At 44.1% G+C, this 15,098-nt stretch overlaps 1 protein-coding gene across 1 annotated transcript; it reads left to right on the top strand.

The window, feature by feature from the left end:
* The first annotated feature begins 2,206 nt into the window (after nucleotides 1-2,206).
* On the top strand, nucleotides 2,207-13,734 carry LOC145404340 (hemocyte protein-glutamine gamma-glutamyltransferase-like). The gene is given in 15 exon segments (XM_080275862.1): nucleotides 2,207-2,335; nucleotides 3,771-3,915; nucleotides 4,141-4,304; nucleotides 5,261-5,452; nucleotides 6,283-6,418; nucleotides 7,056-7,282; nucleotides 8,037-8,232; nucleotides 8,423-8,492; nucleotides 8,494-8,530; nucleotides 9,112-9,253; nucleotides 9,721-9,886; nucleotides 10,407-10,587; nucleotides 11,048-11,184; nucleotides 12,112-12,349; nucleotides 13,197-13,734. Coding segments are annotated over 15 exon segments (2,439 nt in total). The 3' UTR covers nucleotides 13,476-13,734.
* Nucleotides 13,735-15,098: the final 1,364 nt, after the last annotated feature.

The raw sequence follows: 15,098 nt of genomic DNA, 5'->3' as shown, positions 1-15,098 counted from the left end.
GTAAAAAAAGAAAAATCGTTTTATCTCCATAACTCCATTCAAATTCGTCGTATTGACATGAAACCCAAACCTAAAGGTGCATCTTTCAAATCTGCATCCTATAACATGCCTCATTACATCAGGGGGGTCACCCTCCAGTTAGCGGTAGGGGGGTCAGTGTCAGGTGGGTCGAGCCTAAAATTTCAAATGGGCATAAAATCGACAATTTTCGCCCGATTTACTCCAAATTTGATATGTGACATCTTCGACTAGATATCCTGTTGTGTTTTTACGTCAGCACAAAAACGACTGCCGGGGCCGGGTTTGCTGTGCTTTGGCTCCGCTTCTTGTTTATTTGTTTTTGAAATGGGAGTTTTCTTTGTGAAGGGGTTAGTGGAGGTTATATCAAACGCCTGTAGTTCAACAAGTTTCTCCTGAGCTGAACAAAGGGAACTGAAGGTAGCAGGAGTAATATATAAAACACGTCATCGCAGTGAAGTGATTAAGGCTGAGAGAGAGAGAGAGAGAGAGAATATAATTGAAAATGTGGATGTGGGCGGTATAGAGTGTATGAAACAGGGTCAGCAAAGATAAAGTGTTGTGGAGGAAGTTAAGGGATTCTGATTCTGTATAAATGGGATGAGAAGAGACTGGGATTGTAGAGAATCAGAATAAAAGGTGATGAAGGGAATTTTAGGGGTTCAAATTCCACATAAATTGGTTCAGATCCCACAAATATATTGGTTAAGATCCCACATAAATTTAAAGAAAAAGGGTTCAGGTCGTTTAGAGTATCAGCATAGAGGCTAGTGAAGGGGGGTAAGATGGCTCCCCTCTCAGCAGTCAGCGTTAGGCACCAAAAAAGACATGTCAAAAGAATATTATTATTATTATTATTTTTTTTTAGATATTTCCCATCCTCCTCTTTCCCCAAAAAATTAATCAGAATCCTAGTTATTTAATGCAAGGGAAAAGAGAAATAAGTAAAAAAAATAAAGGTGTTGAGGGAAAATGCGATGATGAAAATACGTGAATGAAAAGCGCTAAATGGAGAGGATTAGGCTACGGAACACAACCCGTATCTAAGCCCCGTGACGCAACTGGTTCTTAGGTCCGGGTCATGTTGCAGAGATGTAGACACTCCCCTCCCCCTCCCCGCGCTTCCGTCCCCTCCCCCCTTCCCTCACCCCGTTGCCCCGCTTCTTACTCCTCACTTTTCACCCTCATCCCACCCTTCCTCACCCCCCCCCCCTCCTTTACGTCAGGCTCATCCTTCACCCCCTCCACCCCTTATTACCTCACCCTAATCTTATTCTTACTTCCCCCTCACCCTTCTCCCCTACCTCACCTGATCTCACTTCCCACATCTTACCCTAATCATTCCCCCTCCCTCATCCTTCTCTCCCCCTGCCTCTCACATCTACACCCCCCTCCCTCAGTACCTCATCCTCACTCTCCACACTCCCTCACCCTCCACACTCCCCCATCTTCTCCCTCACTCTCTTGCTTTCACTCTCACTTCCCACCTTTCTCCCTCACCCTCCTTCCGTCCTTATCCCCTCCTTCATGTCTCACTCCTTATTCAATCTCTCTCTTCCTCCCTCACCCTCTACCCTTACCCCCCACCCTCATCATTCACCCCTCTCCCTCACCCTCCATGCACCGTCACACCACTTTCACCCTCTCTCTCTCTCTCTCTCTCTCTCTCTCTCTCTCTCTCTCTCTCTCCAATTTATTTATTTATTTATGGTGAGTTATTTAAACCTCTTCCTATCATTGTTTTATTTTTTATGTTTGGAACCTGCTTTATCCTGTGTTTATGTGGGGAAAGAGCTGGGATGATGGCAGTGAATTATTATTATTATTATTATTATTATTATTATTTTGGTAGCGACGATGACGGTGATGATTTATTTATTTATTTATTTATGATACAGCCTCTCGCCGCCACAGTGACCTGTTTCCACATTAATGACCAACACAGTCAAAGGCTGTTGCTGCTGACTGGGCTTAATTAACCTGCCACACCTGTCAAGTAGCCAGCATCATCACAGTAATGCTTTCTTAGGATGTTGGTTATATATATATATATATATATATATATATTTATATATATATATATATATATATATGTATATATATTGCTAAGTAGATTTTTTTTTTAATTCTTATTAAGACAGTGTGATGTAATAATGTTCCTTCAAGTACTTTTTCTTCCCTTCCCAGGATGCACCCGCCTACTCGCAGGTACAGTCAGCAGCTGCAACAGCAGAATCAGCAGCTTCAACATCAGCAGCAAATGCCCGCCCCTATCCCGCCCTTCTCACGTCCACGCCCCTCTTACCCGCCCAAGCATGTGAGTTACCTGATGCCCAAACACCTTTACCCAAGCGATTTATCTTGAGTTACCTGATGTCCCCACCCAAAAACACTCCCAACATCTTTTCCTAATCGATTTCTCATGCTTATTATACTTTACTGTACGCTGCTGTGTTTCTGGAATCGTTCTGATATCGCCATACTCTGCATAAGTAAGATACAAAAGGATATTAACCAGCAGGATGTAAAAATAAATCGCTGAGGAAAATGTGTTAGGGAGCTTCCTGAGCCGACCAGAACCCGGCCCCGATGTTGCACTGTACCCTAGCACCATCATAGCACCATCACCATATATAGCTACCTTATGTTACACTACCACTGCACTGTAATACCACACCATACCACACACCCCACCAGGTTTAACTGAGGGAAACCATACCTCACTCTGTCGCATCATACCACTCTTCATCACACCATAGCACACCACCCCATCCCACACCACTCCAAATGAAGGGAAAGCAAACCATACAATACTGTACCCCACCACACCACACCAAATTGTATTAATCCACATCACGCCTTACTACAATAAGCCTTACCCTACCCTACCCTACCCTGTCAGCCATACCATACCTTACCATACCATATCATACCAGTCTTAATACCGCCAACCATCTGGGAACTGCTTCAGTCACCCCCACAACCATGTACTCATATTTTTTTCATGTGTGTTTGTGTAATTCTTAACCATCCTTGTCTTTTTTCACTTTGTGATGGCAGTTAACGATCTTACTACACTCCTACTTTAATCTGGCCCAAAATTGCCACCGCTTCATCTTGAATACTGTGTTGTAGCAATAGATAAAATGAAGAATGGGATGCTAGTCACGAAGATGTGCTATAGAAAGAATGTTTAGCCGTAGCACTGTCTTCTACCGCCTCTGAACTGTGTGAAATAAGCAAAAAAAATAATAATAATAATAATTGGGCCAGCTTAGAGTGAAAAGAGTATAGGTGGCATCTAGTTCCAACTCCACATTGTGCCATTAAGACTTGGATTCCTTTGTAGAAACGTATTTGTAAGTAAAAAAAAAAAAAAAAAGTTAAAATGATGGTAGATTTTGCAGTGGATTTCGGCAGGTGTGGATGGTAGTGATGGTGGATTTTGCAGTGGACATATCAAGGTTTGGATGGTAGTGAGTGTGGATTCTTAAGTGGATTTAAGTGATTTCTGAAGATATAAATGATAGTGATAGTGGACTCTAAAGTGGACTTCTGAAGATTTCGATGGTAATGATTGTGGATTTTTCAGTGGATTTTGTGAAGACCCGGATGGTAATGATTATGGATTCCCTGAGTGTATTTCTTCAGGTTTGGATGGTAGTGATAGTGGACTCTTAAGTGGATTTTTGAACGTGTGGATAGCAGTGATTTTGGATTCCTCCTTGACCACTTTTTGTTCGACTTATCAGGAACACGACTACGAGGACGAGCGAGAGAGTGCCAGGCGAGGTCGTCAGTACGGGCAGGAGCTGGCGGTTCGTGCGACCTATGAACTGATGCGCAGACGACACGCCGAGGCCCCCGCTGACCCCGCCCAGAACTACGCACCCTCGAGTAAGTCAGCAGTTGAGCCAGGGAGGTCAAGATAGGTCAGCCCTTTCATGGGTGGGATAACTTTAGTGATGTATTATAGTCTGGACCCTGCTACCATACGTCTCAGGTTATCCATATGTGTCCTTTCCTTGCCCACTACCTCCCAAGCTACCCCTATCTATCCCTTCTGTCCCTTCCCCTTCCAACCTGCTACCTAATAGCTCCTCCCCGTCATCTCCCCACCAGCGTACCATCCAGGCGTACCGGCGGACATCCTGCGTGTGGAGTACGTGGACTTCCAGCCACACGAGAACGGCAAGGACCACCGCACCTTCCACTACGAGCAGGTGCACGCCAACGACAGGCCAACCCCGGTCTTCCGCAGGGGCCAACCGTTTCACCTTTCCCTCGTGAGTAACCCTTGACCCATCTCATTGTTCAGTCACCTGGATATATATTACCGTCTACAAGAAAGCATTATGTGTCATATATATATATATATATATATATATATATATATATATATATATATATATATATATATATATATATATATATATATATTGTGTGTGTGTTCAGGTGTTGTGCTGGTGGTTTGCTTTATGGTCCACTGTGAACACCTATGCGGAACAATTTGCTATATATTCCAGTACCTTTTGATATATTGTCACATGATGATTTAAATCACTTCCAAGCAATGGCTGCCAATATTAGGGCAAAATAATCGGCACAAAGCGTTTGTCATGCCAGCCAGCCACCAACTCCAAAACCCCACCCATCGTATACTTGCTACTACAATCCACCCACCCCTTACCATCTCCTTTGTGTCCGCTACCCCCACCAGTCCCGCCGTTGTCGTCCGTATCCTCTCCTCCTTGCTACCACTACCTCCTCATCGTCCCCCCTTCCAGCAGCATCCTGCCCCCTCCCCGCACTTCAACACGTTACCTAGAAATGACCCATTGCATCTGTGTAGGGGTTGTTTGGGTGTGTCTGTATCTTATGTCCAGAAGTGTATTTCTCTCACTTACATAATTTACAATCATTGACACTTCCTAACCAACACCCATCATCAACATTCTTCCTCAGATGACCGGTTCACCACTACCAAAACAACACCCATCACCATCATCATCATCACTGTTCCTCAGATGACCAATTTCTCACTTTCTAACAACCCCCATTATCATCATCATCATCATCATAAGGTAACCAGTTTATCACTTTCTGACTAACCATCATCATCATCATCATCAGGTAACCAATTTATCACTTTCTAACTAACCTTCATCATCGTCATCATTATTCCACAGGTAACCAATTTGTCACCTTGTAACCAACACTCATCATCATTCTTCTTCCCCAGGTGACGCGAGAGAGAGAGTTTGATTGCACTCGGGACCACCTTTACCTGAACTTCTACCTGGGCCCTAACCCGTCCGTGCCCAAGAGGACGCGTGTGGTGCTGCCCGTCACCCTGCAGAAGGAGTTTTCAAAGGCGCCTCATAAGTGGGACGTCAAGTTACACTCTCAGGAGGGCAACACTCTCACTCTGCAGGTGCTGAGATGGGAAGGTGGGAAGGGGAGGGAAGTGGGGAGGAAAGTAGAAGTGATAGAGGTTGATATGGGGAGGGAGGGAAAAAATGAAGGGAAGGGAGGGAAAAAAGAAGAGGAGGAGGGAGAAGAGGGAAAGGGAGAGAAGTGAGAATAGTAGAGAGGGAAGCATTGTGGATAGGAAAAGAAAAGAGGGAAAGAAGTGAGTAGGAAAAGAGAAGGAAGGAAAGGAAATGGGGAAGGATGGAGAGAGGGAGGAGAGTAATAAAAGAAAATGAACTCAGATGTGATATCATGCTACACTTGTTGAAGGAACGTAGGAAAAACAGAGAAAGGAGAAGGAATGGATGTAAGGTAAAACTGGAAGGAGGGAAAACAGGGGGATGGAAAGGGAAGTAAGAAGATAGAAAAGAACACAATTAGGATGTCAAACAACATTAATAGGAAGGGAGAATGGGGAGGAAAGTTGGGGAAAAAAGGTGAGGAGAAAAAGCATAGAAGTAAGAAGGGAGAAAGGTGGAGAGGAAATGTGAAGCAGTAAGTTAGAAAAGTACAGTTGGGGGCATAAATACTGATCCAATTCATTATGACAGACAGTGAGACGGTGAACATTAATTTCTGAAACCCAGTGATGTGATATTCAGAACCCCGTAGATTTTCCGAAATGTTTTGTACGAGTATCATAATTGTTCAGCTAACGAGTGGAGCAGTGTGTTTCCCAGATATTCCCAATCTTTTCCTTGCACCATTCCACGCACACTCCAAACCCAGTTCTTTTTTCACTGGCCCCTCCCCAAGTCCTCCCCAGTCTAAGCTCCCACTCCCTATCCCCAGGTCCACATCCCTGCAACGTGTGGAGTAGGCGTGTGGAGGTGTGTGGTGGAGACGGCTACCAAGAACTGCCCCAAAAATCGGACCCAGTATCGCGCCCACGAGGACATATACATCATCTTCAATCCATTTTCCAGAGGTTGGGGCCATTGGTCAGATAGACAGACAGATGTTGGGAGATAGATAGATAGATGGATGATAGGTGCTGGTGGATAGATAGTAGGATGGAGGGAGGGATGGAGGGGTTGCTTGGATAGACAAATGGAATCTTGCTTCAGTGGTTGGATTGATGGCAATTGGGTTGGTTAGGCAGTAACATGATGGAAGAAGAAATATGAGGATGGGTGGATAGATGCTATATTGGATTGATGGGAACATGGATGGATGAATGTTTATTTGAGTGGATGGATGGATGGGTGAATGAGTGGATGTTTATATAAATGGATGGATAGATGAATGATGCTGGATGCTATAGTGGACTGATGGGGATGGGTGGATGTTTATTATAGATGGATGGATGGATTTTTGAGTTCTTGAAGCTTTTCTGGTGTATGGGTAGCTCAGTAGATTGATGGACATTGGAGATGATTAGCTAGATAGATATAAAAATTATTGAGTTGATAAGTGAGTGGATGAGAAGCCGAATGGATGTCAAAACTTAGTGAATGTGTGTGAGTGTATGTGTGTATGTGTGTGTGAGGGAATCTGATCAGCTATTTTATAGTTATGTCATTAACACATTTACACCAGTGAAGTTAAATGATTCGCCCTTCCAGATGACGCTGTGTACATGGAGAACGAGAATCAGAGGAGTGAGTATGTGATGTGTGACAGTGGCAAGGTGTACGTGGGTGGCTCCAAGCATGTGCACGGGCGGCCATGGGTGTACGGCCAATTCGACGACTGTGTCCTGCCGGCGGCCTTCATCCTACTCGAGAAATCCGGCCTGCAGCACACCGAGAGAGGCAACCCCGTCAAGGTGGCCAGGGCGCTTGCTTCCGTGGTAGGTTGAGGGTGAAGATGGAGGTATGGTAGTGAGGAAGGTGGAGGTATGGTAGTGAGGAGGATGGAGGTATGGTAGTGAAGAGAGAGGAGCTGGAAGTATGGTTGTGAAGAGAGAGGAAGTGGAGGTATGGCAGTGAGGAGGGAGGAGGTGGAGGTATGGTAGTGAAGAGAGAAATGGAGCTATGGTAGCGTGTATTTCTTCCTATTTGTACTTCTGCTTGCGTCCCTCCCCCTCCTACCTTCTTACTTAACTGCTTAAATACCTGCATGTACACCTACCCACATACACACCCCATCCTTGTGTACATTAGAGGAGCTGGTCATTTGGTTAGGAGAGTTGACTTCTGTTCCAAAGAATGCCAGTTTGATCGTTGGCTGAGACAGAGAACATCTTGATGATGTCTGTATTGTTAAAACAGACGCGACTTACCTTCCCCAAACACCCACCAACATGTCAGAAAAACACACCTCGCTTTTATCAGGACACCATTAAATGACACTCCCATAGCACGTATTCAGACAAGAGATATAAGTGCACATAGGAAGACTGATGGGTTCCAGGAGATATACCTTGTGCATAATCCGTCTCCTTTATGTCTGTGTCCTTCAGCTCTCCCCTTACACCTCCTTTCATCTCTTATCTCTCCCTCACCCTTAGCTGTGGCTAGTTTAATCCCTCTCCGTTATAGATTAGTCTTCTTCCCCTGTCTCATGTCTCCCATCTCCTTTTATCTCTTATCTCATTCGTCCAGATCCGTAGCTATCGTGGAGGGTTCAAGGAGGAGGAGGAGGGGCTGGTGGAGGCGCACTACGAGGACGACTTCAGAGGGGGCCAGAACCCCCATCTCTGGACGGGTTCGGTGAATGTGCTGGAGGAGTTCTTGTACCAGGGGGCCCAGAGGGTGAAATATGCTCACTGCTGGGTCATGGCCGCCCTTATGACTACTGGTGAGTGTGTGTGTGTGTGTGTGTGTGTGTGTGTGTGTGTGTGTGTGTGTGTGTGTGTGTGTGAGAGAGAGAGAGAGAGAGAGAGAGAGAGAGAGATTAATTAATGAAGAAAGAAACAGATGAGAAGGTAAAATCAACCATAGTCCAGCCACATGTTAATGCTGACACACTCCCCTGCTCATACCCACAGTGTGCCGTACCCTTGGCCTGCCCGCCCGCCCCACCACGGCCCTCACCACCGCCCACGACACGCAGGAGACTCACTGTTGACCGCTACATCGATCGCTTCGGAGACCTGGTCAGTCATAGCCAATTTCATGTTATTTTGTGTGTGTGTGTGTGTGTGTGTGTGTGTGTGTGTGTGTGTGTGTGTGTGTGTGTGTGTGTGTGTGCATCATTCATGCGTGTATGCATACGTGCGTGAGCACCATTATCTGTCATGTCTAAAGTTTCTTTAACATTTGTTTTTTTTAAATGTTGTAGCGAAATTCCTCTGTTCTCACTTTCAGTAGTAACAGGTGTACAGATATTCTTCATTATAAGTTAGGGATGTCTTCCAAAGCCTTACAGCTTTTCCATACACTTGAGACATTATTTGGGAAACTGGCAAATCAGCTTTGTAGGTAACAGTATAACCCCAGCGTGTGGAACTCAGTGACATCAGGTTACTGAGGCCTTGGTAATGGTAACAGGCATTCCCGTCTGAGGTATAGGGTTCCAAGTATGGGGTACCGTAGCATATGAACTGTACTTTAGTTGATGGCATTTAATGACTGAAAACCTTCCAGTCACCTCTCAGGGATGGATCCTATGCAGGGTCATCACTCCGACTGGGGCTTCCTAACCACAGACCCATCATACTCGTACTTCATTCCACAGATTGAGCGTGGCCCGGGGGGTGACCAGCCAGACTCACTGTGGGCATACCACAGCTGGTGTGATGTGTGGATGGCCCGGCCTGACCTGCCCACGGGTCACTCAGGATGGCAGACCCTTGACCCTTCACGCACCTACACCAACAGTCAGTACCGCCCTAGGGATGTGGGAGGTGGGGGGAGGGATAAGGGGGATGCATTTAATGTTTTAGGGTCTTGATGTCCACTGTTTAAAAAGAGTAATTAAATTATGTGCATTCTCTTTCTTTGAAGACTACTGTGAAATCGTCCTATGAACTGGATATATCCCTTTCTCCTTCCATATATTTCTTCTGTTTTTCTCTTCCTCTCACCCCCTTTTCAATGTAGTTTTTCCACCTTCTACCTTATGGAGTGTATCTCCCTTACACCTGTGTATGTCTCCCTTTTCCTTTGTAAGTCTTCCTTCATACTGCTATCTATCCTTCTCCTTATCTCCATTCTTCTGTGTCCCCCTCTCCCTTCTTTTATCATTATCCTTTCTTTCATGCCACTGTCTCATATTCCATTCCTCTCACCTTTTTCTCATTTATGCCTCTCCTCTCACCCCCTCTTTTTACCTCCCTGCCATCAGAGTTGAGCAGCGAGTATGGTCCGTGTTCTGTGGAGTCTGTGAAGCGAGGTGACGTGGGCCATAGTCATGACACCGCCGCCTTCTTCGCCCTCCTTAACTCCCACGTCAGGTACTTCTACGAGGACGATGACTCCGAGTGGGGCTACTCTCCCTTCATGCAGCACAAGTGAGTGAATGGAGACTGTGCTTGGTTTTTAGTTAGCGTTATTATCTTGTTTCACTCCCTCACATTTATTGCAATTCTTACCATGATGATTGAACTCTTGTCTCACTTCCTGCACATTTATTTGCTGTGATGATCATTTAGCACTGATCTCATTCCCAACTCATACATTTAACTGCCTACCATAATTCAAACATCTGTTGGTTCCTACACATGCTCACTGTTATCATCAAGACTACAATATTCAGACGTTTTCCACCCATGCTGAGTAATACATATAACTGTATCCTGGTCCATAATCTCTAACATAATATAATCAAGCATCGTGTACTTTGACAACCCAGTATGATAAATTACATTGATTCCAACCGGAGCTAACACTAACCCAGTAAGTGTATTCTAAATATGTATGACCTAACCTAACGTCACCTAACATAACATAACTGCCAGAAATCTGCCAAACCAAATGTAACCCAGCCTAACATGACTTGACCAAACCTAACCTACCCTGCCGGTGCCCCAGGACGCCAGTGTGTCGCTCGGTGGTGACAAAGGCGGTGGGGCGGCATGACGATGATGGCGAGGCGGACTTCGAGGACGTGACCAAGACCTACCGTGACGTGGAGCGCTCTGAGCCAGAGAGGTGCACTGTGTTCAACGCCTGCAGGGGCATCAGGAAGGACCATGTGTATTATGACTACCAGGTATGTGGATAAAGAGGAAAACGTTGCGACCGTATGGACCTGCAGGAAGAATGTACATAGATAGGATGCCAAAGATAGTTGTCAGAAAGATATTTAGGGCAGTGTTGGTAGAGGCAGACCTTGTACGATATGGAAGGAGAGAGTTGAACAGTACACTGGCAAAAGAATAGGAAGAGGAGTGTTTGAGAGAGTGTGAGTGGTGAGTAAGGATAAGATAGCCTTGAGGTGCTTCTGTCACGGCCGTCCCCGTCTGGGGGTTCCCAGGAGGGAGCAAACCTTCGGAGATGATGATGATGGTGGTAATATGTCCTGCATATTTCCTAGCTTTTAAGTGAGGAGTGGCTGTAAGAGTTGTTTGTAATTTGATGGTACGGTACATAAGTAGAGAACTGTCTTTATCTGTTTCCCACCACTCCTCTCTAGCTGTAGTCAAACACACTTCTGTGCATCTCTCCTACAGGACCAGAGCAGCAGTGACGTGAGCTTTGAGGTGCAGGAGGCCCAGCAGGTGAAGGCAGGACAGACCCTGGCGGTCACGCTGGATGTCCACAACAACTGCTCTGACACTCGCACCGTCCAGGCCACTCTCTCTGCAAGGTCAGTCATTGGGTTACGTTCTCACACGGTGTGGAGGTTCTCATGTAACTCTTCCTTACTGTACTTCTTTTACCTTAACCTGGGCCAGATTATCATCCCTTTGCAGCTTATTCCACGTAGTTTAGTGGTAGAAAAAGACAAGGCTACAACTGTACGTTCTTTCCAGAGCACTTCTTTGTGATTATCATTATATTCTAATGTTAATCTCGTGTTATACTCGGGATTCAAAATGAAGAGGTGGCAGTTTTAGGCCAAGTTAGAGTAAAAAGAGTACAGTTTGTTTCTGTATATTACACATTAATTTTTCTTGCAGGATAGTAACTTAAAACTATATCCATACTACAATGATAAATACAGCAACTGAATAGGGAATATTGAAGCGTAATAGACTAGACACATCACCTAGGAAGAGTGGCTAGTAAGCTTCCTAACTGCAAGGATGTTGTTCATTGAAACCATTATACAAGTCCTTTTGAGATCTGAGACCCCACCTAAAACAGGCGTATGTACTCAGTGGGTGTATTGAAATATTATTAATCAAAGATTGTGTGTACGTCATCTCTAATTTGGAAGGATGTAGTGCTTTAACTCTTATATAAATCACATAAGCACTTTGTCTGCTGACATTTTTGTTCTTCAGGTGTCTCTTCATGTTCACAGTGTTAAAATTTGGAATTGTCTTGGCATTTTGTTTTATAAGAGATAGAAGTAGAAGTAAACTCGGTTCATTTAGGCCCCTTTCTGAGTACTTATTTTTAGCACTGTGAGTTGCTGTATTGTTACTTAAATACTACAATCTTCCTTTATAATTTTGCATTAATTACGGTATTCACATTAAGACACAGAGAATGTAGCATAGGGCACAATAATACCTGTACCCCTATTTGTCACATCACCGTATCCCTCTACATTCCTATACATCTGCAGGAGTGCTTTCTACACGGGAGTCCTGGGCCCCCACCTGAAGCGAGTCACGGGCCAGTTCACACTTGCAGGAGGCCAGAAGGACACGCTGACCTTGCGCCTAGAGACCTCTGAGTACCAGGACCGCCTTGTTGATCAGGGTTTCGTTAAGGTCACAGCCACAGGGCACGTCCAAGAAAGCAAGCAGAGCTACATTGATGAGTTTGACTACCAGTTTGAGAAGCCCAGGATGAGTATTGAGGTGAGGAGGGGTTGGGAAGAAGTGAGGAACAATGTTAGGAGTGAGGGATATGATCGACATGATGGGTTTTGAGGTTTGGAGGGAGGAAAATTGATCGACATTATGAATATTGAGGTGAGAAGGGACTGAGAAGCAGTGATGAAGGATGTTGGGGTGAGGAAATATGATTGATAGGATTGGTAGTAAAGCAGGGAGGTATTAGGGAGTGGAGAAAAAGAGTGGATGTGAGAGAGGATGACTGGACCAGAGTAATATGATTGGCAGAATGGTCAGTGAAGTGGGGAGGAGTGAGGCAAGGTATATTCATGAGTTGAATATCAATTGCAGAGGATGTTGAGGTGAGGAGGGGCTGGGAAGAGGAATTGGAGGACATCAGAAGCAGGGATTATAATCGGCAGGATAGATATCTAGTGCAGAAGTTATTGTACTCGGACTTTTTTCTACGGTCTCTAATATGCAGTCGTTGTAAATTGTAGCTTAAACTATTTTTTACTGCAAATACTGTACCACTTACATGGCGGTGCTTTTCTTTCCTGGCAGATCATACCTACTCAGTTTATTAGTGAGTACTTGTATGGAGTCCGGATGTTAATGATTTTATGTATCAGATGGGGCATGAAGAAGTGACTAATATTTTCTTTCCATCAGTTAGCCCCTTATCCAGTCCATTATTGCCCCATCAAGAACATAGGGGCCTAGGGCTAGCGTACTCATTCCAGACATTTAAGAGAAGAGTCGTTTGCTCCAGAACATATACAGTATGGCTGACATCTGGTTGTAGTGTAGTAATCCACAAAAACGCCAGGTATCCATTTTTTTCACGTTTTTTTTTTCCTTTCTTGTACAGGTGAGTGAGTGCCAGGTGGGTCAGGAGAGCAGTGCCACGTTCACCTTCAGCAACCCCCTGGAGGTGCCACTCACCGACTGCCACTTCAGCATGGAGGTTGGGGGTGCGTACCGACCTCGCACGGTACGTGTGAGTCGGGAGGTGCGGCCACGGGAGAGCTTCACCTACACCCTCACCTTCGTCCCACGCAGCGCAGGGGAACACCGCCTCGTCGCAGCGTTCACCTCTCGTCAGCTGCAAGACATCACTGGCACGCGTAGGCTCACCATTAGGGAATAGACAAGGAGCTTGATGAAGAGAGAGAGGTGAGGTGAAGTTGGTAGGGAGGTGAAGTTGGTAGGGAGGTGAAGTAGTTAGGGAGATGAAGTAGATATGGAGATGAAGTAGAGAGGGAGAGAGGTGAGTTGAAGTAGACCGAGAGATGAAGCAGGTAGGGAGAGAGAGGTAAGCGTAGATGATGAAGTGAGGACATAAAGTCGAGATGAAGAGGAGAAGAAAGAGAGAAGATAAAAGGAAGATAATAAAGTGGGGACGGTGGATAAAGCTACAGTAAATAAAGTAAATAGAAGTATGTAACAATGGTATTCAAGGTTGAAATTAGAAGTAAAGTACGTGATGAATATAGACATGAAGTAAAAAGTCACATATTCAATCCAGACTGTGGCAGGGAACAGTTCTTGGATTTGAACTTTTGTATCACCATGTTCAGTACACCCATATATCCCCCACCTAAGTAGAAAAACACCGCTAATTCCATAACACCTTGTTTAAATCTTATAACTAGAAAAACACCACCACTATTACTATAACACTGTGTTTGAATGTGATAGCCAGAAGAACACCACCACTAATACTGTAAACTAGGAAAAAAACACCACTGATACTATAACACTGTGTTTAAATGCAATAGTTCCATATCACGCGAGGTGGTTGTTATATTTGTCCAGATGCCAGGTCACCCACGACAAAAAAAAAATAAAAATAAAATAAAAAATAAATTGGTGGAGTACTGAATCATGGAAATGGGCCTCACATCCCTTATCAAGAGTCAGCTATAAAATGAAAATAAAAATGGAAAGAAGTATAATAAAAATAATACAGTGAAAGTTTTGATGAAAGAAATATCGTTAAGTAAGGTAGAGCAGAATCAACTATAAAATGAAAATATAAAGTGGAAAAAAGTATAGCCCCCCCCCAAAAAAAAAAAAAAAAAAAAAAAAGTTACGATGAAAGAATATTTGCTGTTAAGAGAGAGCAAGGTAGAGACGCTTTTTTTTTTTTTTTTTTTCCTGAATATTTTGATCTTCCTCTTAGATCTTACTCCTTGAAGCCTTAACCACATTATTCAGTGATGCATTTTTAGTTCTACCTCCAGACGATTTTCTTCAGCTTGCGAGAGGCCTTTTGTATCTAAGGGGTGATTGAAGGCTGTGTCAAACTTCAAAAAAATCCTTCCTCAGTTTAAATAAAATCGTCTGAAGGTACCAAGATTAAAATAAATGCATCATCGAAATTGTCAAGGCCTCTGATATCCCTCATTAATATTAACCCTTATTATAATCCCTCCAAATATTCCTCACTCGATATTTCTGATCCTATTCCTACCAAATATTCCTCATTTGAAGATACCTAAGCTCGAGACCCGACCAATCCGGATAAATCGTTCCCTAATTCGGGTAAAATAATCCCACTGTTGCCCTGATTTTCTTCATTATTTACTGGAGGGGATTTTATTTTTACATTTTTGAGGGATTTTTTTTTTTTTTTTCGTTCCCAGGATTTGGTGTATTATTATTATTATTATTATTATTATTATTATTATTATTATTATTCAGAAATTACAGATATTGGGGGAAAAAGGAACCTTATAAATTTTCAGTCCATGCCACTCATAATCTTTTT

Source organism: Coenobita brevimanus, chromosome 63 (genome assembly GCF_032717465.1).
Source record: "Coenobita brevimanus isolate Jiangsu-jjx chromosome 63, ASM3271746v2, whole genome shotgun sequence".
NCBI classification, from domain to species: Eukaryota; Metazoa; Arthropoda; class Malacostraca; order Decapoda; family Coenobitidae; genus Coenobita; species Coenobita brevimanus.
This window is presented reverse-complemented; position numbering and strand designations above follow the sequence as displayed.